General features: G+C 42.4%; 1 protein-coding gene across 2 annotated transcripts in view; it reads left to right on the top strand.

The window, feature by feature from the left end:
• trpc5a (transient receptor potential cation channel, subfamily C, member 5a) overlaps positions 1 to 23931 on the top strand; it is a 163626-nt gene extending 139695 nt beyond the window's left edge. For both annotated transcript variants that reach the window (XM_023948991.2, XM_078935759.1), the window contains exons 14-18: positions 3689 to 3884; positions 5221 to 5430; positions 11731 to 11772; positions 21394 to 21483; positions 22766 to 23931. In XM_023948991.2, the coding sequence (XP_023804759.1) occupies positions 3689 to 3884; positions 5221 to 5430; positions 11731 to 11772; positions 21394 to 21483; positions 22766 to 23785 (1558 nt within the window). In that variant the 3' untranslated portion in view covers positions 23786 to 23931. The remainder of the gene's footprint in view (positions 1 to 3688; positions 3885 to 5220; positions 5431 to 11730; positions 11773 to 21393; positions 21484 to 22765) is intronic.
• The last annotated feature ends 2460 nt before the right edge of the window (positions 23932 to 26391 follow it).

Below are 26391 nucleotides of genomic sequence, written 5' to 3'. Positions count from 1 at the left end.
CGTGAACAGCCGGTTAGTACGTAGAACCCGAAAAGGGGCTTTAAAAAACTGCATAGCAACTTGTGGACGCAATTGTTTTGAACACGTGAGCCTACGGACGTTCATGTTGCATTGCTCGAACGCCAGTTGCCGAGGCAGACGTGAACATACCTTAAGTTTCCTCAGACCACAGGGAATTCTACAGCGCTTTGGGTCTCCATTGACAATGTTAGTGCTTTATAAATAAAGTTTGTTATTATTTGTATTATTGTAATTATCATCAGCGTATCAGGATGCAAAGGATTGGCAACAAACAGCAGCTACTCCTCCTTTGAGCGTCCTGTGGATGTTGCTCCTGTAAATGCTGCAGATTCTCAGGACGTTGACGGAGCAAATCCACGCTGAACATCTGAACTTCTCCTCAGATAAGCGGCTTAGGCTGGAATGAATTCATCGCACTCGGCCAACTGCAAACCCGCGAAGATTCTTTGTTTTCCTTCACAGAAAAGATTTCTCTGTCACACGCCAGCACACACACACACACACACAGCAACAGACACACAACACACACCTCATAACAGACGCACACCGCGTTTCTCGGCTGGCCTCCCACAAAGCTGCCGCAGCGACAAACAGTGATGGATCAGCTGCAGCCGTTTACGCTCGCTTTAGCGGAGAAGGATGAGAGGAGAACGAGGACGGAGCGGAAAAGAAGAAGAGCAAAAAAACTGCTGGGGTGACGATGAGGATGAGGATGAGGAACACAGAAAACTAAAAAAAAGGTAAATTTAGGGAAAATATCGTGTCAAGGACAAATGATCGGAAAACACATGTTGAACGTGTTTTAAGAAGGACATAAAACATTAAAGCAAGCGAAGGAAATGAATTACAAAATAAAAGACGGTCATCGCTGGGCCTCCGGTCCATGTCAACAGCCCTCATCCAGTGCCTGCGCTGCAGTGGGACGCCCGCAGGGGGGCATAGGGGGTAGATGGAGGGTGGCAGTCTGAAAACGGCCAATGATCAGATGCTTTTGTGGATCATGGAGACCCACTCAAGTATCGCTCTGCTGCCTTTTTGCCCCCTGTCCATCACTGGACTGCCACCGTGCGACCTCCAAATGTACCCGGGGGGCCACTGTCCCATGTCAAATATTGTCTCCCCATAATGTGTGCGGTCACCTGCCAATCATGCTGATAAACTTGCATGTAGGTTGCCTCGGGTGGCATTTTGAGGTATGTGATTGTAGTCTAAGGCTCCCAAAACTAGCCCCAAATTCTTCTTAGTCCCAAACTAAATGTTCATTCTGGTGTTTCTAAAGCTTAGCTATCATTTCTGACTGCATTTTTGTTTTTTAGTTGTATGTTCTCCCATGTTGGGAAAACTAGAGTGGAAAGAAGAAAAGGAGAAACTGAAGGGAAAGGAAAAAGCAAGACATTCAGGAAGCAGAGTTTCAGGCTGTCCTCCTCTCCTATTATCTTCCCTGGTGTTCAAGTCTTCCCCTTCTTTCTTGTTTCATAACTGGCACAATATCACGCTTGGTTGCTCCATTCCCTCTTGATTCAATTGGCCCTCTCCCTCTGCTTCCCTGCTCCTCGCTGAAACCCGCCACTCCTCCACGCTGCTCCTCGCACCATCACTCAAACGCTGTTTATGAGCAAACGCAGAGGGCTGATAGATAGTGATCACCAGCGCACACACGCCTGTAACAATACACAGTCCTGCAGCGCGCCGCAATGAAAATAAATGTTGCAGCCTTGAATCTTTTATACAGCGTAAATATAACACCCTGCAGACAAGCCTCTGTCGGTGTCATTCTCCTGATGTAGAGTCGAGCGCTGCCAATTGGAGCTTCATCAAAAATTCAATAAGCGCCGCTGTAACCATCACACAGAGACAGGGGAAGGAGAACAGATGACACAGAGGTGAGGAAGACGGGATGGAAAAAGAACGGCAGGAATAAAAATGGACAAAAAGGCAGAGAGACGCAACGAGAGAAAGGAAGACGGCCAGGACAGAGAGTTAGGAGGCGTCCCAGGAAGATGATGATGAGAAAGTTGAAATGTTGACTTCATCTGATTTTCAGCAGAAAACAGAATCTTTGCTAAAAAAAATTCTTTTTTAATTTAGGGAACTGAAAACTTCTGAATAATGAGCAGCAATGCACTTTAGATATGAGCCACTTCATCAAAGGCGTACCCCACTTTCGCTCAACAGAAGTCGGGTTAGGCCCCATGACCCCAAAAGCATGTTAAGAAATGGATGGATGGATGGGTGGGTGGGTGGATGGATGGATGGATGGATGGATGGATGGATGGATGGATGGATGGATGGATGGTCAGTGGGTGGATGAGTGGTGGGCAGATGGATAAAAGGATGGATCGTGGTCAGACAAATGGATGGATGGACAAGAAGGCAGGTATATGGACAGACTGATGGATGGCTGGATGAACAAATGTACGGATGGTAGTGATGGGAATTCCTGGCCTTCTTAGAGAGCCGGCTCGTTTGGATCGGCTCACTAAAAAGAACCGTCTCTTTAGACTCTCAAACGGCTCTTTTGGTTGTTTTGTTGCTTTATTCATTTATCATCAACAACAATATAAAAGTATGCACAAAATGAATAATTAATGTAAAAAATGTGCTTTTATTCAAGTGTATGATATGTATATTCTATTCCTTTCAGATAAAATGTTCAAAATAAATGTTAAACAAAACGAAAAACAGCTCATTACAATTTAACTTTTAACTACCGGGATGTAAAATTTTTGCTTTTTCCTTTTGAAACAAATTTTAGTTGAAGCAAAAAAAGCACTGCAACCACAATACAAAATACTAATTTAGATGTGCAACACAAAATGGAACAAAACAAAAAAGACTTTTATTCACACAAATGGATGGCTGATGAATAGATGGATCAAAGGTTGGATGAACGTGAAGGCAGGTATATGGAGGGACTGACGGATGAATGGATTGTTGGATGGTAACAAAGGATGCATAGACAGCTGGGTCAATTAGATGGATTGGTAAGAGGATTGTTGATGGGAAGACAACGGATGGACAGACAAGCAGACAAGTGTATGGATGGATGGACGTATGGATGAAACAGATGGGTGGATTGTTAGATGGATGCATCCATACACCAGAAAGCTTGAGGATGGATGGATGGGGAGGGTTGATGGAAATATGAATGAAAGAATGGATGGTGGGCAGAAGAACTGATAGACGGAAATTAATGCAAGTTTGTAGAAAAACGGGTGTATAGATGGATGGATGATGAAGGATGCATGGACAGATGGGTGAATTGGTGGATAGATGGGTAATGACTGGACGGATGGTTGGTTGGTGGTTGAAAGGATAAATGATGGGCAGATAAACAAATGGACAGAGAGAAAGGCGGGTGTTTGGCCAGACGGGTTCATTAATTTATGAACAGATGGATGGATGATGATGGATGGTCAGTGGATGGATGGATGGATGGATGATGATGGATGCATGGACAGGTAAGTAGATCGATGGATAGAGCATCAATAAATGAATGGATGAATGAATGTATCCATCTACAAAAAGGTCATGGACATATAGGTGGCTGATGTTTAGATGGATGGAAGTATGGATCATCGTCAGACAAGCCAGGGGGGTGTTTGGACAGATGGATGGATGGTTGATGGTTGGATGGATCAACAAATGTTCTGACTTCCTTCCTCAGGTTGTTTGAGACTCTCCAGTCCCTCTTCTGGTCCATATTTGGGCTGCTGAACCTCTATGTGACCAACGTGAAGGCCCGCCACGAGTTCACCGAGTTTGTGGGGGCGACCATGTTTGGGACGTACAACATCATCTCTCTGGTGGTTCTGCTGAACATGCTGATCGCCATGATGAACAACTCCTACCAGCTCATTGCCGTGAGTTACCGCCTGAACAGAAGCTTCATGAGATTCTCTTTGGAGCGGATGAAACGAGTTCAAAGACATTTTTTAAAGAAATAAAACTGTAGCTTTCATACTCTGGTTTAGAGTCTAGCTCTTATTAGTAGTTATTTACTTTTGATGTATTTTTTGTGATAATAATAATACAATATAATAGTTGTTTTTATCAATGACAAAAACCACTAGAAAAGAAAACACTGGAAGACAAATTAAAAAACGCTCTCTGATTACGAAGTAAATCAAATCAAACAAAATCATACTGTGGTGCTATTTAGTAGTTTTTGTGATGCATTGAGCTGCTCCTCTTCCTGATATAGTCTCTGTAGGACTTCTGTTGTTTTTCCACTTGGTTTTGCCCAGTGATACATTTGGACATTGGATGGTATGTTTTTTTAAAACTTTATTTTAGGAGATAAAACAGATCAACTTAACATCTATTTTCTAAAAGTGGTGTTTTAATTATGAATGTGCTGGTGTGAGCCAAAAAAACAAAGAAAACTGTCATTTTCTTGGACATAGTCTCTGCAGAGCGGCAGGAGTTCATTACAAATTAGCCTCCGAGTTGTGGAGGGGGCCGTTGGCACAGAGCAACCCCGCCCCCCTTCCCCTCCCCGTTGCTGAGAGCTCTCTACATTCCCGACCTAACATTACCGGGGCCACAGAAATGGTGAGCAGTGTTGTGGCTATCTATACCAGCCCAGACGGGGAAAAGGAAAACGTCTGATCGTCTACAAGCGGATGCATCAGAACGCAGCGGAGCAGACGGCGTGTTTTCTACATCACAAATACCATTTTTTTTTAAACTGCATTTTTTCATCTGCTCCCGATTCACAGTATTTGGATTAAAAAAATACTCAGATATACAATTTTCATTTAAATCTTGTTCATATATGTCCTTCATCATCAAAGAAAACATATTAAAAAAAAAAAAACACTATTTTTATCAGAGTGGAAAAACAAAACAACAAATATAGAACTTGTTTTTCCTCAGGCCTTTTTGGCTGTTGCTTCTTTGACAAACATGTTTATTTGATGGAATATTACATGTATTTATTTAAAAAAATGGACTGAAAAAAACTTTTTTTTTTCAAAGAATCAGAGACAAGGAGACAGTAAAGTTACAGTTGAATGAGGTTTGATTACTTCACTTGATTTCCTAAAATCCGGAGCGGACCAAAGCTGCCAGGATTTTTATCTCCAATCAGAAACTGTTGAGAATCCTCCGACTCTAATGGTTGGTGGACGGTAATCCAGGTGGTCTTCATGTGAACCATGACCCCCTTCACTCAGGACCTCCGCTCTCCTCCTGCAGGATCACGCCGACATCGAGTGGAAGTTTGCGCGCACCAAGCTGTGGATGAGTTACTTCGACGAGGGCGGCACGCTGCCGCCCCCGTTCAACATCATCCCCAGCCCCAAGTCCGTGTGGTACCTGCTGATGTGGCTTCACAACAGGCTGTGCCGCAGAGGACAGCCGCCCGGGGAGGAATCGCACAAATGTGAAAACCTGCGCGAGTTCACCGTGAGTAGACAAAGGAGATGAAGCTCCAAAGGGTTTCAGTTTTTCTTTTTCAAACTACCGGTACGGTCACGTGAATTTGAAAACAAAAAAGCAAGAAGATGTGAAAGGGTTTGGAGTCCGATTCCGATGGTCTGCACCTCCCCAGCACCCAGCAGAGGAGGCGTCCCGGTCAGACTCCTGCCTCTTCCTGCTGTTTCTGCTTCATATCCAGCCGTGGCAGAAAGTGGAGGAAAGCTCACAGCCTGCAGGCAGAGTGTCAGAAACCATTCTGTGGTCTAAATTTGAGTTTTTCCTGGACATTTTGCTACATGAACATGCCTTGAAATGTGAACATTGCTTTATTTTTCTGTCCCACAGCAGCAGAATCAAACCTGGACAGCAAGGACCGGATTCTTTTTTTTTGCAATTCTTCTCTCTTACTGCGCCTTTGAGCAAAAATATCACAACTCACCCAAATTTGCACGCAGCCAGTTACCCCCGTGAACATGACTTTTTGATATAAAAACAAAGACGACATCAAAGGGGCAGAAAATGTCAAAGAACAAATGAAAATGTCTTATGGGGCTCAAAAAAGAGAAACAAAGATTGAAAACACAAAACAGACGCGGTTACAAATACACATTATTTTTACACGTGGTGACGGTTTGGAGTTTGTCTGGTTTTTTTATTCAAGTTTTTTCCATTTTTTCATATTCATAGACATAAAGAGTTTTTTTTTTAAATCATCAATATTTTTAGTGAATATTTGAATAGGATCTTACGTCTTCTGGACATTTGTTGTCTCATTTGAAACCGTTTTTTGAAAAGCGTCATTTCAAAGTGTGTCAGTTTAAACATTTATCTTCTCTGTCTTTTTTTTGTTTTTTTAAATAGTAGCTCCTCTTTTCATTCTACAGATTGAAACATAGAAGAGTCTTTGGTTTGTGGCTCCAGAACCGGACAGTCCTTCACCTTCAAACGGAACCAGAATCACGTCTCGTCTGTCGTTTGGAACCTTTTTTAGAGCTGATTACTTGGCTGCATTAAATGAGCCGTCAGTTTGGTCTCTTCAGAGTCACTGATGTGCTCGCGGGTGACTGAAGGGCAGAGAAACAGTGATTTCACAGCAGAATGTGCACAGACATCAGCTGTGCGTCTGACAGCGCAGAGGGAACATCGGCAGATAAACACGTCCTGATAGCCGTCCAGTCCTCTGCAGGGACCGGAGCTGGCCGCGCAGTGGCAACACACTTTTTCGCACCTCGCACGCACACGCAGAGCGCGGCTGGCGCGCTCACCTCAGCGGAGTTACATAAACCGAGCTGCCCACAGAGGTTCAGAGAGCCTCGCAGCTCTGCTGCAGAGATCCGATGGAGACGCACTCTTTTGAGTCTGCGCGCGCGCGAGCAGAAGGCGAGCGGCGCGTGTTCAAAGCAGCCATCGCTCTGAGGAGAAACACAAGGAGATTGAGAGGAAGATGAGGGGAGGAAGGCTGCAGGTCTGCGTGGGGGTTTGAGCGTTCGTAGGAATGAGTCAGTCTTGTAAGTTTCCAGGAGGCTGGCTCACAGATGTCCTGGTCTCAGGGGAACCGGAAGGGCTCAGCTGGAACACTGTGTGGTTGCTCCACATTCAGTCAGATGCTCACAGGTCAATGACAGCGATCTGTTAGTCACATACACTTGTAACCTGGAGGCGTCATCCGCGCCCGTGGAGGTCGACAGAAGGTGTAGGCGTGTCCCGCAGTCCCCTTTAGGCTCCTAAAGTGACGTCAGGAAGGTGGAACCTACCTTTCCCGGTTTCCCTAAAGACCTTTCAAGACACATGAAATGTTAAAAAAGGAATCCATTGAAAACAGGTGAAGGAAGGCATCATGGGAAATCGCTGATTGGATCATGGCGTTTGTCTGGATCTGCTTCCTACTAATCCTAAAAGCTTTTTAGTTTGCAGTCTTCCTCTGCCCTACCTTTTCTGGAATCTTATTGTGTTTTGGTTTGAAACATTTCATAATGATTTCTGGAATTTGCTATTTGATTATTTGTAATTTTTTTTTTACTTTTTGGTTTCATATCTTTTAGCATTGAGTGATTTGCACTTCAGGTCCACCGTATGAAAATTATTTCCCAGAACAAAATGATCCCTGACTTACATCCACGGGATGAGCGGACAGGTCTTTTATTTTGAAGGTCATTTTTATTTATTTATGTTTTTGGTCCACAGCACTTTGTGTTAGCATGTATGAATAGTGCTATTTAAATTAGATGCATTTGATTTATTTATAAGAGCTGGAATGAAGGAGAAAATGTGAATTCTAGGCCGTTTTATAAATTGAAACATTTAAATGGACGCGGTTTCACTTTAAACCTTTCAAAAAGTTACCAAGGGGCTTCATCCACTCAAGAGTTTTTTTTAAGAAAAACATAATTTTAGTGTCAGTTTTATGTAATTTTTAATTATATGATTTTATTAATTTTATTGGTTAGCATTTTTGGGTTTTTATGTATGTTTTTTTTTTTTATGATAGCATTTATATTATTTTGTAAAGCACTTTGAGGTGCTACATTAATAAAGTAGAATTAGTAAAGAAATACAGTATCTTGGTGAGTCATTTTCTTTTCTTTTTTTTGTCTAATTCATCAACCTTTGAAACAATTATTCACTCAAGTTAATGATGGTTTAAATTTTGACTGGATGTTACAAATTTTGCTCTGAAGCCACTCTTTTGGGCTCAATCGAGGACTGACGCACCTGCGGACTGTTTCTCCATCCACCAACTCAGAACGTTAAAAATGTAATTTCCCACTGAGCATTGATAAATGTTATTTAAAGTAAAACGGATTCCAACACATGAAGATAAGCAAAACAGGAATGATGAGAGTAAAACATGAGATAAACCTTCAAAATAAAAGAAATGGAAATACGAAGAAAAAAAACTGGATGCAGGCGTAAATTCTGGGCTGATGGATGTTTGTCAGACAGATTCAGATCCTCTGCGATTCACATGCTGAATACAAAGAACGGCTGAGGAAAAAGCTCTGAAATGTCGGGTGATTTGGCCAAAAAGAAGAATTACACTTTTTTCAGAAAACGGCAAGATTTAGGACCAATTTCCGTATGCGATTTGCAAACAGGTACCATCTGCAGACAGGAGAGTTATTTAAAGAATGGAACGTTTATTTGGTTTCCGGCACTTATCAACTGCCTGGTTTTGAAAAACGAGCTGCCAAAGTACATCCAAAGTCCGGCTGGCGTATTAAATGAAGCCAACCACAGGGTCCTCAGGCAAGACTGGTTAGTAAGAGCCTCACAGAAACACACCACACCACAGTCCCATGACCTTTACCTCCAGTAAATGTTGATCAGTACGTTCAAAATGAAATAAATATGATGACAGATATCAAAGTCTTAGTCACAACTGGCCTTACAGGGGAGACCGGCTGTCTGCGGGTGAAAAATGATCAAACCGGTACTTTTCTGTCGTCTTTCCTATTGGTTGGTTCCCGCTCCCATCTTCTCCCATAACTATTTTTTCCTGTACCGTCCCAATGCTGACAAAATATCAGCCTCTACTGCGCGGGGAGCACATTAGTGCTGCCAATATGATAAATGTGCACTCCTTGTGTGCAGCCTGACTGTTAGAAATGAGGAAATTAGACAATCAATGTGTAGTTTGTGTGGAGGTCCCACAGGCACTTAGGTGTTGCATCTACACCCTGTGAGTTTGACGTCTTTGTGCGTCCAATAAGAAGCCACCACTCGCACCTTACGATTGACTGGAGTGCGACATTATCCTTAAAAATACCTAACAATGCCTGTGTTTTTTTATAAACAAAATGACTGACCAGAGAGCATTTTAAATTTCGGTAAAGACAAAAGAAATAATGAAAATATGAAGAAAATATCAATTAAAATTAATAAAAATACAACAGTAGTTCCAGTGTGACAGTTCTCCTGTTTCTATTCCCTACTCTGTGATTGGTCAAGAGGTCATCAGAGTGACGGCTCAGACTAAGACGTTTACTTTTTGGCGAGTGGTTTTGGCGCACATCTTTCTAAAACGACTGTTATTCTATTCTATTTTATTCTATACTACCGTACGGGTTGACCCTTGTTCAGGCTCATGTGAGTAAGGCAAAAAGTCAACAAGCTTTAAGTGTTTGGAAATGTCAAGACGGGCACAGTAGCGAGGAAAGGCTGCATTTTGGTGAAAAAAGTCCCCTCCCAGCTTCCAGGAGAGTGAAGAACACCAGGAGAGGAGGGCGCCTCACTAAGCAGAACAGTTTTCACACAGACCTGACGTGGTGTTAAGATGTTCTGGAGCGGTGGCTTGTGAAAACGCGAAGGTCTGCATCATCTGCGACATGATTTCTATATCTATGAGCTGCTTTTTCTTGAGCTCAGTCTCTCAAAGATTTAAAATCTGTTTGTTGTGCTGCTTTTGTTACATAAACAATCATAGATAATTGATGATCCTTATTGTCTTTCAATGTGATTTTTTGTGTGAATTATGACAGAAAATAAGTATTTGGTTAATGACAAAACTTCAACTCAACACTGTGTCATATATCCTTTGTTGGCAATAACAGCGGTCAAACATTTTCTGTGAGTTTTTCAGGTTTTCACAAACTGTTGCTGGTATTTTGGCCCATTCCTCCATGCAGATCTCCTCTAGAGCAGTGATGTTTTGGGGCTGTCGATGGGCAACACAGACTTTCAACTCCCTCCAAAGATTTTCTATGGGGTTGAGATCTGGAGACTGGCTAGGCCACTTAAGGACCTTGAAATGCTTTTTTTTTTCAAGCCACTCCTTCGTTACCCGGGCAGAGTGTTTGGGATGGTTGTCATGCTAAAAGACGGTTCATCTTCAATGTTCTTGCTGATGGAAGGAGATCACTCAAAATCTAACGATACATGGCCCCATTCATTCTTTACTTTCCACAGATCAGTTGTCCTGGTCCCTTTGCTAAAAAAAACAGCCCCAAATCATGATGTTTCCACCCCCATGCTCTACAGTAGGTCTGGTGTTTTTTGGATGTGACTCAGCATTCTTTCTCCTCCAAACACAATGAGTAGAGTGCTTACTAAAAAGTTATATTTTGGTTTAATCTGACCATAGGACATTCTCCCAATCCTCTTCTGGATCATCCAAATGCTCTCCAGTAAACTTTAGACGGGTCTGCACATGTACTGGCTTTAGCAGGGGGACACGTCTGGCCCTGCAGGGTTTGAGTCCTTGGTGGTGTCGTGTCCTTCTGATGGTAGCCTTTGTTACTTTGGTCCCAGCTCTCTGCAGGTCATTCACTAGGTCAGTCATGGGGTTCTGGGTTTTTTGCTCACAGTTCTTGTGATCATTTTGACCCCACAGGGTGAGATCTTGGGGGGAGCCCCAGATGGAGGGAGATCATCAGTGGTCTTGAATGTCTTCCATTTCCTAATATTTGCTCCCACAGTTGATTTCTTCACACCAAGTTGCTTACCTGTTGCAGATTCAGTCTTCCCAGCCTGGTGCAGATCAACACTTGTTTGGAGTGTGACTGTTTGAGGTTGTGGACAGGTGTCTTTATACGGAGACCCGGTTCAAACAGGTGCCATTAATACAGGTAAAGAGTGGAGGACAGAGGATCCTCTAGAGAAGAAGTTACACATCTGTGAGAGCCAGAAATCAAGCTTGTTTTTAGATGACCAAATACTTGTTTTCCCCACCATACTTTGCCCAAAAAACTATTTAAAAATCAGACAATGTGATTTTCTGGATATTTTTTTCTCATATGCTTGAGGTTTATCTATAATGAAAAATTAAGGCCTCTCAAATCTGTTTAAGTGGAAGAACTTACACAATTGGTGGCTGACTGAACATGTTTTTGCCCCACTGTAAAAATTGTGCCATTGACAAAGTGTAGTATTACTCTAATTTCTGACATTTTCTTTATTCTATGTTTGTTATCAGGCATTAGGCCTTCTATACCCTGAAAGATTTCCTTTGCTTTGCAAAGTTATGTTACATGTTCTGAGGTGATTAATTACTAACGCGGCTCAGTATTTTGGATTTATTATATGTGGAGTTAAAAAAGTGTCATTCTTCCAGAAGAAAGCCATTTGTTAGCGGTTTGTTTTGCTTTTGTTTCACAATGTGGACGCTTTCAATTCTGGGGTCACCTCTGTGTGAAATATCAACCTGCCTGGGAAGAAAAATTGCTGCAGAGGTGAAACAAAACTAAAAAGAAGGGTGGAAACAAAGCCATACAGAATTCTGGGAAATTAAATAGAACGTGGTCATGTATGTTGGATCATTGTGTTAAAACGGTGTTCTTCTGCTTTTCACAGGAGCGTCATGCTGACAGCCTGATCCAGAATCAGCATTACCAGGTCAGAACCTGCACTCACCTTCATGCCTGTTTAACATTTATAACTCCTGTTTCCACAACGAGTTTTTGTTTCAACAAGTCCATCTTTAAAGATTCACTAAATCCTCTAATCTGAGTTTACAGTCACCTTTTTGCATGAATTACTAATCCTTATTGTATGCTATGTCTGTTTTTGCTTTAAAAATAAAAAACAGAGCCCAAACCTATATAGAATAATTCCATTGACCCTCGTCTCTTGCCTTAACCCAACTTAAAAAGCAATAGCAAACCACTCAACAAAAAAATTCAAACTTTATTGTATGAACATTGTTGATTATACAGCTAATAGCCTCTTGAAAAATTGGCAAGTCCTCATCTTTGCAGATGATACTGCTCATTTTCTGCTAGAAGCTATTTGCTGTACTGCATTCTTAAAGATGTTGTCATAAGACTACAGCCTACACCTGCATAGTGAATCATGTTAAAAACCCCAGTCTGGTGTTTTTAACAGGTTCTTATATTGGCAGGTCCTCATTTTTGCAGACAATCATGCTCTGTATCTGTTTTTTTCACAAGTAATAATGGCCCTTTTTTGATGGGGGACTTATAGTAGGAAAACTCATAATAATCATATATTACCAGAGTTTATTGTGACAAATTTATCATATGACATCATTTTTTTTGACTAACCCCCATAAACTTAGGTCAGAATGTACCTCAAATATTTCTAAACTATTTTTTATTAGCAATTTGTGTGGTCGAACTGTTTGGAGGAGTTTAGTGTTACTACTGCACATATTTTTTCCATCATTGTTTATACTGGACAAAACACTAAAATTAAAACTGTTTGGATGACTATTTTTTAGATGTTGCACAGTTTTTACTCAAGAATTCCATTTTTCTTTAACGTAGCCCATCATTTTTTATGCGTCAATTCTTTTTCTTTTTAAGATTAACTGTAATTTTTTAAAAAACCTGAAGTTTCTGTCGCATCAACATGTAATGATGAATCACTGAGCTTAGCTGCCAGTCAGGATGGCAGACCGCATACTGATTCATAGGAGCCAGAGGGGACGATGTGCCAGAAGGCAAAAGGCTGTCGGTCATCATTTTTAACAACATCCCCAATAGTCGATCAAGGCACTAACGGGTCCATAAATCAGCGGCCTTTTAAAGTTGTCAGTTCATGTGTTGGTTTTTAATGACCAAACTGATTTGATTTTGGCAACTGGAGTCATATTTTTGTTATTGGGCTAGATTACTTACAGGAAATCGTCCAACAAATCAACTGAGACAGAGCTTTTATACTTCAACACCTCAGAACTGGCAGTGACTATCCACTCAGCATTGCCAGTACTTTGTTTTCTGGCAAAAGCGGACGGTTCCTTTAATTCCATCCTTGTTTTCTGAATTGTTGTTGGGACTCAATAACAGAGTATGTGGCACATTTTGGCAGAGGTGCTGAGTGACGGCATGCTGTTTGGTAGTCACAGGCGTTGGTCGTGGGTGGATGCTGGGTATTCGTGTGCGTGTTCTTGTGTGTGTGAAGTGAAGTAGTGCATGCATGTTTAAGGCTGCCACCCACTAAGCACAAAATACTCGTGAAATCTTTCTTTGGTCGGTTAATCAACTGAAGTGACCTGTCTTATTTTATGAGTTCTTGATAATACAGTCACATTTACAGATGCTCTGGGTGTATATATATATATATATATATATATATATATATATATATATATATATATATATATATATATATATATATATATATATATATATATATATATATATATATATATTATTGTGGTTTCATTTTCACCCAATTCTTGTTTTTTCCCCGGAGTTAAATTACCCCAGCGAAAAGTTATGCCTAGCAATAATATTTTCAAGCAAAAAAGGGCCATCAAGTTAATTTGAAAAAGTTGCAAAAGAGTTCATTGTGTAAATATGGTGCAGTTAGTAAATAGCTGGTGGTGTCCACCAATGGTGAAAGTCCTTCTGAGCAGCGCAGCAGGCACATTTACGAGCCTGCTGTGGTGGCTAAGGCATTAAGTCACTTCCCACTCCAGGGAAGACCCAGGACATGCTGGAGAGACTATGTCTCTCAGCTGGTCTGGGAATGCCTTGTGTCCCCCCAGAGGAGCTGAAGCAACTGGGGGGAAGGAAGTCTGAGCATTGTTGCTTAGACTGTTGTCCCCAGATGAGTGGAAGAAAGTAAATGGATGGATGGATGGATGAATGGATGGATGGATGGATGGATGGATGGATGGATGGATGGATGGATGGATGGATGGATGGATGGATGGATGGATGGATGGATGGATGGATGGATGGGTTTGGAACGTCCAAGAGAAACATACCAAGTCTTTTTGAATTGGTGGGAAGAGTGCAACTGTCAAACTCTGAAAGGCGGCCAATTTGGATTTGACCTCTTTCAAATCAGTTCAATTCAATTTTAAATATATAGCCCAATATTACATCATTTGAATGGGCTTCATAACGGTAATTGTGTAAAAAAAACTTGAAATCATAAAGAACATAAAGTCATAGAATGTAATCGATAATGTCTAAACTAAACTAAATAGACTAAATTAAACTGGGCATCCCTGCCCTTAGACCCTCCTTTCAGTAAGGAAAAAATCTTTTTTTTTAAACGGATTCCGGAAAAAAGGAAGAACCCCAAGGCGTGTCCACATAAAGGAGGGATTTTCCCCTAGGACCGACAGGCGATGTACCAGAACTCTTAGAGAAGAATGAACTTATCTAACTCTACAACTACACGTTTAAATAGTCCAGCAGATAAGCTTCATCCAAACACCAGAGCTTTAGCTTCAGTGTTCTTTAAAATACCGTAACTCTTTAACCGTTTACGTGATTAACGTAATTCCAACTGAAGTGGAGAAATCCAGCTTTACGCTGATCTGCAACACTACGAAGTATTGAGGTATTTTGTAAACTAGCTGATTCTGAAGATTAGAATCTAATCAGCTTCAGAATCCTTCGGAATTTGCATAAAAAATTGAAGATCTACAGTAGTTCAAAGTGTGTGTTATTTGCTATCGCTGGCGACAGCTTCTATATTAAAGGGTTAACCCTCAGACCAGACGTAATGTCCATACAGAACCTACAACTGAAAAATCCATGATGGTCCTTTCAGAATTCCCTATATGTTTGGTCCAAGTACCTGGTTTCTCCCCTGAAAATGAATGATTGCTCACTTGATGAATCTCATGCTCATCTCTTGCTCAGACTGCATGAAATAAACTCCTAGCAGATGAAAAACTGAACAGCCAGCTGAGCTGCAGCAGAGCACCAGGCAGTTCACCAATGCTTCTCTACAGTAACAAAGACGTTTAATAACCTGAATTACTTCATTACTCAGCCAAGTGCGCATTTCTATTCACCTGAGTCCCACTTACTGCAGCCTTTTCAGTCATGGTTTCAATAAGCTCAGTTATGTAACAAATGAATGAGGAAATAAATGGATAGAAAGTTGTTTGTAATGTTGCAGAATTGACGACCAGAACTAAAACTTAAGCTTTTTGAAAAACTGCTATTTTCCAGCTAAATAGAAAAGCCTGAAAGCATCTGCTTATAATCAGCTGCAGCTCTAGGGTCTGTAGTTCCTTCATATTCACTTCATAAAGAGAAGCACATTTCCTGCTACTTTAGGCACTCCATGTGAAGATGTTACATAAAAGACCCATCTATGCCCCTTTTAAAGGGTTAGGTAACATTTTCTTGAGGGCTCATTATTTGGTGTTTTATAGCAAATGGTTGTCAGTGAGGAATGCGTCATTAAGGGATTAATTCTGCTTTTTGGCTAAATACGTTCATAATTTCTGTAAGTGGGAAGGCAGAGAGTTACAAACTTGAATGTAGAGGCATGTAAAGGTAGAGGTCACAACACATTGTTGATGGCATGTAGAGGTAGAGGTTACAACACATTGTTGATGGTGTGTAGAAGTAGAAGTTACAACACATTTTTGATGGCATGTAGAGGTAAAGGTCACAACACATTGTCGATGGCGTGTAGAGGTAGAAGTTACAACACATTGTTGATGGAGTGTAGAGGTAGAAGTTACAACACATTGTTGATGGAGTGTAGAGGTAGAAGTTACAACACATTGTCGATGGCGTGTAGAGGTAGAAGTTACAACACATTGTCGATGGAGTGTAGAAGTAGAGGTTACAACACATTGTTGATGGAGTGTAGAAGTAGAGGTTACAACACATTGTTGATGGAGTGTAGAGGTAGAGGTTACAACACATTGTTGATGGCGTGTAGAAGTAGAAGTTACAACACATTGTTGATGGAGTGTAGAGGTAGAAGTTAAAACACATTGTTGATGGAGTGTAGAGGTAGAAGTTAAAACACATTGTTGATGGAGTGTAGAGGTAGAGGTTACAACACATTGTTGATGGCCTGTAGAGTTGGAGGTTACAACACATTGTTGATGGCGTGTAGAGGTAGAGGTTGCAACACATTGTCGATTACGTGTAGAGTTAGAGGTTGCAACACATCGTTGATGGCGTGTAGAGGGAGAAGTTACAACACATTGTTGATGTCGTGTAGTGGTAGAAGTTACAACACATTGTTGATGGCGTGTAGAGGTAGAGGTTACAACACATTGTTGATGGCGTGTAGAGGTAGAAGTTACAACACATTGTTGATGGCGTGTAGTGGTAGAAGTTACAACACATTGTTGATGGCGTGTAGAGGTAGAGGTTACAACACATTGTTGATGGCGTGTAGAGGTAGAGGTTACAACACATTGTTGATGGCGTGTAGAGGTAGAGGTTACAACACATTGTTGATGGCGTGTAGAGGTAGAAGTTACAACACATTGTTGATGGCGTGTAGAGGTACAAGTTACAACACATTGTTGATGGCGTGTAGAGGTAGAGGTTACAACACATTGTTGATGGCGTGTAGAGGTAGAGGTTACAACACATTGTTGATGGCGTGTAGAAGTAGAAGTTACAACACATTGTTGATGGAGTGTAGAGGTAAGGGTTAAAACACATTGTTGATGGAGTGTAGAGGTAGAAGTTAAAACACATTGTTGATGGAGTGTAGAGGTAGAGGTTACAACACATTGTTGATGGCCTGTAGAGTTGGAGGTTACAACACATTGTTGATGGCGTGTAGAGGTAGAGGTTGCAACACATTGTCGATGACGTGTAGAGTTAGAGGTTGCAACACATTGTTGATGGCGTGTAGAGGGAGAAGTTACAACACATTGTTGATGTCGTGTAGTGGTAGAAGTTACAACACATTGTTGATGGCGTGTAGAGGTAGAGGTTGCAACACATTGTTGATGGAGTGTAGAGGTAGAGGTTACAACACATTGTTGATGGAGTGTAGGGGTAGAGGTTACAACACATTGTTGATGGAGTGTAGAAGTAGAGGTTACAACACATTGTTGATGGAGTGTAGAGGTAGAGGTTACAACACATTGTTGATGGCGTGTAGAAGTAGAAGTTACAACACATTGTTGATGGAGTGTAGAGGTAGAAGTTAAAACACATTGTTGATGGAGTGTAGAGGTAGAAGTTAAAACACATTGTTGATGGAGTGTAGAGGTAGAGGTTACAACACATTGTTGATGGCCTGTAGAGTTGGAGGTTACAACACATTGTTGATGGCGTGTAGAGGTAGAGGTTGCAACACATTGTCGATTACGTGTAGAGTTAGAGGTTGCAACACATCGTTGATGGCGTGTAGAGGGAGAAGTTACAACACATTGTTGATGTCGTGTAGTGGTAGAAGTTACAACACATTGTTGATGGCGTGTAGAGGTAGAGGTTACAACACATTGTTGATGGCGTGTAGAGGTAGAAGTTACAACACATTGTTGATGGCGTGTAGTGGTAGAAGTTACAACACATTGTTGATGGCGTGTAGAGGTAGAGGTTACAACACATTGTTGATGGCGTGTAGAGGTAGAGGTTACAACACATTGTTGATGGCGTGTAGAGGTAGAGGTTACAACACATTGTTGATGGCGTGTAGAGGTAGAAGTTACAACACATTGTTGATGGCGTGTAGAGGTACAAGTTACAACACATTGTTGATGGCGTGTAGAGGTAGAGGTTACAACACATTGTTGATGGCGTGTAGAGGTAGAGGTTACAACACATTGTTGATGGCGTGTAGAAGTAGAAGTTACAACACATTGTTGATGGAGTGTAGAGGTAAGGGTTAAAACACATTGTTGATGGAGTGTAGAGGTAGAAGTTAAAACACATTGTTGATGGAGTGTAGAGGTAGAGGTTACAACACATTGTTGATGGCCTGTAGAGTTGGAGGTTACAACACATTGTTGATGGCGTGTAGAGGTAGAGGTTGCAACACATTGTCGATGACGTGTAGAGTTAGAGGTTGCAACACATTGTTGATGGCGTGTAGAGGGAGAAGTTACAACACATTGTTGATGTCGTGTAGTGGTAGAAGTTACAACACATTGTTGATGGCGTGTAGAGGTAGAGGTTACAACACATTGTTGATGGCGTGTAGAGGTAGAAGTTACAACACATTGTTGATGGCGTGTAGTGGTAGAAGTTACAACACATTGTTGATGGCGTGTAGAGGTAGAGGTTACAACACATTGTTGATGGCGTGTAGAGGTAGAGGTTACAACACATTGTTGATGGCGTGTAGAGGTAGAGGTTACAACACATTGTTGATGGCGTGTAGAGGTAGAAGTTACAACACATTGTTGATGGCGTGTAGAGGTAGAGGTTGCAACACATTGTTGATGGCGTGTAGAGGTAGAGGTTACAACACATTGTTGATGGCGTGTAGAGGTAGAGGTTACAACACATTGTTGATGGCGTGTAGAGGTAGAGGTTACAACACATTGTTGATGGCGTGTAGAGGTAGAGGTTACAACACATTGTTGATGGCGTGTAGAGGTAGAAGTTACAACACATTGTTGATGGCGTGTAGAGGTAGAGGTTACAACACATTGTTGATGGCGTGTAGAGGTAGAGGTTACAAGACATTGTTGATGGCCTGTAGAGGTAGAGGTTACAACACATTGTTGATGTCGTGTAGAGGTAGAGGTTACAACACATTGTTGATGGCATGTAGAGGTAGAGGTTACAACACATTGTTGATGGCGTGTAGAGGTAGAGGTTACAACACATTGTTGATGTCGTGTAGAGGTAGAGGTTACAACACATTGTTGATGGCGTGTAGAGGTAGAGGTTACAACACATTGTTGATGGCGTGTAGAGGTAGAGGGTTACAACACATTGTTGATGTCGTGTAGAGGTAGAGGTTACAACACATTGTTGATGGCGTGTAGAGGTAGAGGTTACAACACATTGTTGATGGCATCTAGAGGTAGGGGTTACAACACATTGTTGATGTCGTGTAGAGGTATAAGTTACAACACAATGTTGATGCCGTGTAGAGGTATAAGTTACAACACAATGTTGATGGCGTGTAGAGGTAGAAGTTACAACACATTGTTGATGGCGTGTAGAGGTAGAGGTTACAACACATTGTTGATGGCATGTAGAGGTAGAGGTTACAACACATTGTTGATGGCGTGTAGAGGTAGAGGTTACAACACATTGTTGATGGCGTGTAGAAGTAGAAGTTACAACACATTGTTGATGGAGTGTAGAGGTAGAAGTTAAAACACATTGTTGATGGAGTGTAGAGGTAGAAGTTAAAACACATTGTTGATGGAGTGTAGAGGTAGAGGTTACAACACATTGTTGATGGCCTGTAGAGTTGGAGGTTACAACACATTGTTGATGGCGTGTAGAGGTAGAGGTTGCAACACATTGTCGATGACGTGTAGAGTTAGAGGTTACAACACATTGTTGATGTCGTGTAGAGGTAGAGGTTACAACACATTGTTGATGGCGTGTAGAAGTAGAAGTTACAACACATTGTTGATGGAGTGTAGAGGTAGAAGTTAAAACACATTGTTGATGGAGTGTAGAGGTAGGAGTTACAACACATTGTTGATGGAGTGTAGAGGTAGAAGTTAAAACACATTGTTGATGGAGTGTAGAGGTAGAAGTTAAAACACATTGTTGATGGAGTGTAGAGGTAGAGGTTACAACACATTGTTGATGGCCTGTAGAGTTGGAGGTTACAACACATTGTTGATGACGTGTAGAGTTAGAAGTTACAACACATTGTTGATGGCGTGTAGAGGGAGAAGTTACAACACATTGTTGATGGCGTGTAGTGGTAGAAGTTACAACACATTGTTGATGGCGTGTAGAGGTAGAGGTTACAACACATTGTTGATGTCGTGTAGAGGTAGAGGTTACAACACATTGTTGATGGCGTGTAGAGGTAGAAGTTACAACACATTGTTGATGGCGTGTAGAGGTAGAGGTTACAACACATTGTTGATGGCGTGTAGAGGTAGAAGTTACAACACATTGTTGATGGCGTGTAGAGGTAGAGGTTACAACACATTGTTGATGGCGTGTAGAGGTAGAGGTTACAACACATTGTTGATGGCGTGTAGAGGTAGAGGTTACAACACATTGTTGATGTCGTGTAGAGGTAGAGGTTACAACACATTGTTGATGGCATGTAGAGGTAGAGGTTACAACACATTGTTGATGGCGTGTAGAGGTAGAGGTTACAACACATTGTTGATGTCGTGTAGAGGTAGAGGTTACAACACATTGTTGATGGCGTGTAGAGGTAGAGGTTACAACACATTGTTGATGGCGTGTAGAGGTAGAGGTTACAACACATTGTTGATGTCGTGTAGAGGTAGAAGTTACAACACATTGTTGATGGCGTGTAGAGGTAGAGGTTACAACACATTGTTGATGGCATGTGGAGGTAGAGGTTACAACACATTGTTGATGGCGTGTAGAGGTAGAGGTTACAACACATTGTTGATGTCGTGTAGAGGTATAAGTTACAACACAATGTTGATGGCGTGTAGAGGTATAAGTTACAACACAATGTTGATGGCGTGTAGAGGTAGAAGTTACAACACATTGTTGATGGCGTGTAGAGGTAGAGGTTACAACACATTGTTGATGGCATGTAGAGGTAGAGGTTACAACACATTGTTGATGGCGTGTAGAGGTAGAGGTTACAACACATTGTTGATGTCGTGTAGAGGTAGAAGTTACAACACATTGTTGATGGCGTGTAGAGGTAGAGGTTACAACACATTGTTGATGGCATGTAGAGGTTGAGGTTACAACACATTGTTGATGTCGTGTAGAGGCATAAGTTACAACACAATGTTGATGGCGTGTAGAGGTATAAGTTACAACACAATGTTGATGGCGTGTAGAGGTAGAAGTTACAACACATTGTTGATGGCATACCCCAAAGTGAGATCTTTTGTAATTTAAATTGTCCCAAAGAGTCTCTAGGGCAACAAAAACAAGTTATTGAAGTTCAAAAAAGATGCCAAATGTAGCTGTGGGAGAAACAGCAGAAAATTGGTCAGACAAGAACGAACATCTATTAGGTGGTCTACAGATCTGGTCTACAGATCAGTTTACTTCAGAACCGATAAAGTGTGAAGGGAAATGTATTTGCATGGTTTGTACATCCTTCATGCATGTTGTCTTAAGTCATACAATAAAAAAACAACTCCAACAGATGAAAGAATGACAGTGGTGTTCTTATCCTCGACAGGAAGTGATCCGGAATCTGGTGAAGAGGTATGTGGCTGCCATGATTCGCAGCGCCAAGACGGACGAAGGGCTGACGGAAGAAAACTTCAAGGTACCATGAAAATAAGCTACTCGGTTCCCTAAAAAGTCACGGTCAACATCAAAAACTTGTCTGAAGCCCTTAGTGTGGCACTTTATGTTTTTTCTGATGCTGCACATTTTTGTCATGTTAATGATCTATTAAAGTCCTGATAACAACCAGCCGCCCACGCTAAAAAAGCTGCTCCTGCCCCAACTCTACAGCTCTGATCAATACCGGCCGTCAATAATATGTCAGGAGAGCTGCTTGGCTTTTTCCAAGTTTTCTGCACATAAAGTAATTTTCAGCCGCTCTGCTTCTGAGTTGGTTTCCCATGATGCCCTTGGAGCCCAGCAGCAGCTTTGAAGTGGAGACATCCTCTGGGCTTTTCAGAGCAAAAACAACATCAGTTGTACTTGGAGCCAGATCCCTTGATCACTCCTGGAGTGTGTTTACCTGTGAGCATGTGTGTTGTGAGTGGGTAAGATGCAGAAGGTGCACAGTTAAATGACATCAGGTGTGTGTGGATGCATTCTTGTCCTGTGAGAATAGAAAGCATGTGTGAATGTTGGATCTGAAATACTCACAGAATCAGAGTTCTGCATCTTTACTCACTGACGGTTTTTACCAAAATACAACACAGGTCGTGTTTGAGTCACAAGAGATTTGGATGGGAGTAAGTATTTGAAGAAGTAGTGGATCTGCCTCATGGAGGCTTTGCTATTAGATGACTGATTTGTGACCCCCTACTTAGACCACAAAGGCCACCACGCTGCTACCTAAATGCACATTTTTCAGCAAAATCGGCAGGTTGCCGTGTGATGGCATTTGTAGTTGGGAGGCAGCAGTTGCATTTTTACACACTGCTTGGCAGGTTTTGAGAAAAATCGAATATTTTAGGACACATATGTCAAAGTTGTGATTGTGATTGGGATTTTATCCACAAGATTATTTCATATTATTGTTTTTAATGACCCAGCGAACTGTAACGTTGATAACAAATTAACTACAGACCAAAATCAAATCAAATACGCACTTTGCTCAGACGGTAAGCACACCAAGGAAAGTGCATATTTGATGTTGCTAAATGTGAACTAAAGGCACTTTATTGAACTCGTATCACATGCCTGGTGTGTCATTTTTCCCTCTGATGATTCCCTTCCCTCACCGTCTTCTTCACCAACTCTGTGACTTCATTGATATTTACGACAAACTTTGGCTTTATTCGTGTCTTCAAAGAATAAAATTCACAACTCTGGAAAAGAAGAACCCATACTTGCTGAAGTATTAACAGTTTTCCTTTGTCTTACTGCAGGAATTAAAACAAGACATCTCTAGTTTTCGCTACGAAGTTCTGGATCTCCTGGGCAACCGGCGTCCTCCCAGAAGGAACTACTCCTCCTCCAGCGAGACGACAAAAGACGATGGCGCCATGGCATCGGAAGATGACAGTGAATTGGGTGATGGCGGCGAAGGAGGAGGAGGAGGGAGTGTGGGCATCCAGAAGTCAAAGAGCGTCACCTTCACCAACCCAGTGGCGGACAACAGAAAGTCCACGCTTGGCGTGTCGGCGCTGGTGCGCTCCATATCGGGAATGACAAAGACTGAAAGAAAGGATAAGGCGGAGCTGGAGGAGGGCAGTGGCTGGGGGGAGGAGGAGGAGGAAGAGGAGGGTAAACCAAAGAGTAACGGGCTGAAGACGACTGTCCTCCCTCCGTCTTCCACCTCTGTCCTCCCTTCGCCATCTTCATCAGTCTCCTCTTCGCTCACGTCATCACTGGCTCGCACGAGGAGCCGGCTCCAGCGCCTCTCGGCTCCGAGCTCAAAGACAGACTCTTTCAAACACCTCTCCTACTTGTTCTCTCGGTCCAAGCGCAGAGCCCCACCCACGCCACTCCCCCTACAGTCCCCGCCCTCCTACACCATTTCTGACGGGTTGCTCTGCCCCTTAGGGAGCCACAGCCACTCCGACTTTGGACTCACCGATGTGACGAGAAGTGACACGCACCTGAACGAGGTGGGCCGCTCGGTCGACAACCCATCGTTCTCGCCTCGGAGAACGAATGGGCGAGACTCGCTGCTGACCCTGCCCCTCCCACCCCCGTGCCCCTGCCAATCCCTGCACTGTGCTTCCAACATGTCTGAGTCCAGCTCGCGCCTCCTGGACTCCAGCGAGGACGTTTTCCTGGGTGGAGGCGGGGAAGGGGCGCTGGACGACCACGGGGATGGAAGAGGGGGCATGCGGATGATGTTGGGTGGGTGGGTGGGACCCTGTGATGATGTCATGGAGGACAGCTGCGAGGTCATAGAGGACTCTGTCACAACGCAACTATAGGAGAGAGAGGATCTACTTCACTGTTGCTGAATGGCTGTGAGACGGGGAGGAGGGGTTCAGAGATCGCACGGTGGGACTGTGAAGGACGGGTTCTGGAGTGTGACCTTCCTGAAAAAGTGGGAGGTCCTAAAAGTTGTGGAGTTCCCTCTGAGGACAGAAGGAACCCGGCGTGGCAGATGTTTATGATGACGGTTTGGCTATTTCAGTTATAGGGATTTTTCAGGGCTTAGTCACTGTTTATACTTCACATTTTCAACAAATGAAGGGCATGATTAAGAGGTTTTGGGGCTCCTTAGTTGTACAGCATTTTATCTAACATGACATGTTTAAAAAAATAAGACAGTGACCCACATCTACTTATGTCTTCAATCCTACCAAGATCCTTGGGCTTGGGTTTTTAACTGATTTGCTAGCAAGATTTACCATTTGTCTTTTGTTTTTCCTCAAAAACTAAGAATTAGATCATGAATCCAACCTTTCTTGAGCTCGTTTTGTCTTTGCCAAAAAGCGTACACATACCCTATATCAGAGACGTGCAACTCCAGGCCTCGAGGGCCGGTGTTTTTGCATGATTTCCAAGTCTTAAACACGATTGATGGCCTGGTTCGGATGTGTCCAGCCAATCATATCATGCCAGAGCGGGGTATGTTGGAAAACACGCAGAGGTGCTGCCATGGATGCATTGACTTCGTTGGAGACTGACTTGACTTCATGTGGTTGGAGTTGGAAGGAAGTCACTTTCTATAGTTGGCCTCACACTCTCCAGTTCTCAGATACAGTCGATGGTCGTACCACACACACTCTGTCCAGGTGGAACTATGTTTCCGTGCCTTGCTAGTGTTTAACTCCAGCGTGCGCTTGTTGCCCTGTGCATGTGTGGGATGCGCCATAATTAATCGAGTTCAAAGACATGCATGTTTAAGCTAAATGCTATGCAGAGTGTTCTGCCGTCGCCAACCCAACACTAAGGAGGAGGGACAAAAACGCAGTCTCAATGGTGGATATTTTCATAAGAACTACATGAAAAAAATGACATTCGTCCGCTCAGTGGAAGGGATCAGCAGGGAGAACAGGAATTAACAAAACCACTGCAAATAAATCCCAAGGGAGCAGGGATTAGGAACAATTCAAGGCTTTCAATGTGAGCCTCTCCTGGCTTTACTGTCAGTTCATGCCTAAAGTTTATAACTGTCACCACTGACTTTGAGTTGAATCATGTGTTAGAGCTTCTATGACTGAAAATAAAAAGAGTATATCGAGCCAAACCGTCTTTTTAAGCATCTGCCACTTTGCTGGTGCAGTTTTGCCGCAAGGAGACCAAAAGTTTGCTGTCAGACCAGGAGTACAAATCTTTCCTTTGAAACACGGTGGAATTACAAAAGTGACTTTCCAGGCGGAAAATGTTCTTGAAAGTTCCGGTTTGGTCTTTCCCTTTAACCAAACGTACGACTGGAATACAAACGGGATACGGTTTGGAATCTGAATGGGAGGAGTCCTGCTTCAGGGGGAAAAAAATGGCCGACCTTTCCAACACCTTTACCTCTGGGACGGTGGATTTTTCCGGGATCGGATAAAATCATGCCATTGAACTTTTGCTCTCTTGTCAAACAGCCTGCACACTGTCTCTCTCTTTGCATCAAAAAGGGCCAAGGAACTTTATTTATAAGTTATACTAGTAATAACAATGATAACAATAATATTAAGAGACTTCTTCTAATAATATCAGGACTACTTTAGTTTCTCCAGACTGTCTTTGCTTCTGTTTGAGTTGCAGACGGTACCCTGGCTTCTCGCTTAGCTCTTCCTCTATACACTTTCCTGCGATGACAGAAATTCATGGCGATTATTTATAACCACGGGAGAAGTGCAAGCAAAAACGGAGTGAAGGGGCGATTTAATGAAGAACCACCACCAGGACAGGTGACCACAAGGAGCGTCTGGACACAAACAGGGAGGAGTTTGCCTTTGTGTTTGCCGGTGGGAGGGGAGGGGAGGGGGTATTTTAAATGGAAATTTCACTTGAATTTCATCATAATTCTTTTCCTCTCTTGAAGTCACACGATATAGAGACTTCAAAGAGTTGGCATGAGCGGAGGCTGCTGAATATTACTGATTATGATACGACTGTCGGCAATGAATTAGAGATTATGCATGTTTGATCAGACAACCACCCTTACCGGCATCACACACACACACAATGGTACATACCAATACTCTGCACATGTACTGGTGTGATGAGCAGTTTCAGGTCAAACGTTCTGTCTCTTGGCGTAAATTGTCGTCCTTTTGAAGTGACGACGGTTTCAATCCGGCAACAAATTTCTGTTTTCTGTTTTTTTCAGACATGTTCTGCAGACACTGACGATGCTTCTCGCTGTCAAGCCATGACCAAACCTGTCTCAAAATGTTAAGAACTAAGTACACCAACAAATGATGCAACATCTGTTGAGAAAATTGAATCGCATTTTTTTGATACAAAAATGTGCATGAAATAGCCCATCGTCTTTTGAGCGGTTCAGCTCTGGGCATAACATCCTTATCCTGGTGGGATAAGCTCGGACCGTAGATGGATAAACCCTGGAGCCTAGACGCTAATGGTAGTTGAG

Source organism: Oryzias latipes, chromosome 18 (genome assembly GCF_053564925.1).
Source record: "Oryzias latipes strain Hd-rR chromosome 18, Olatipes_Hd-rR_3.1".
NCBI classification, from domain to species: Eukaryota; Metazoa; Chordata; class Actinopteri; order Beloniformes; family Adrianichthyidae; genus Oryzias; species Oryzias latipes.
Note: the sequence above shows the minus strand (reverse complement) of the source record. Positions and strands in the feature narration are given on the sequence as shown.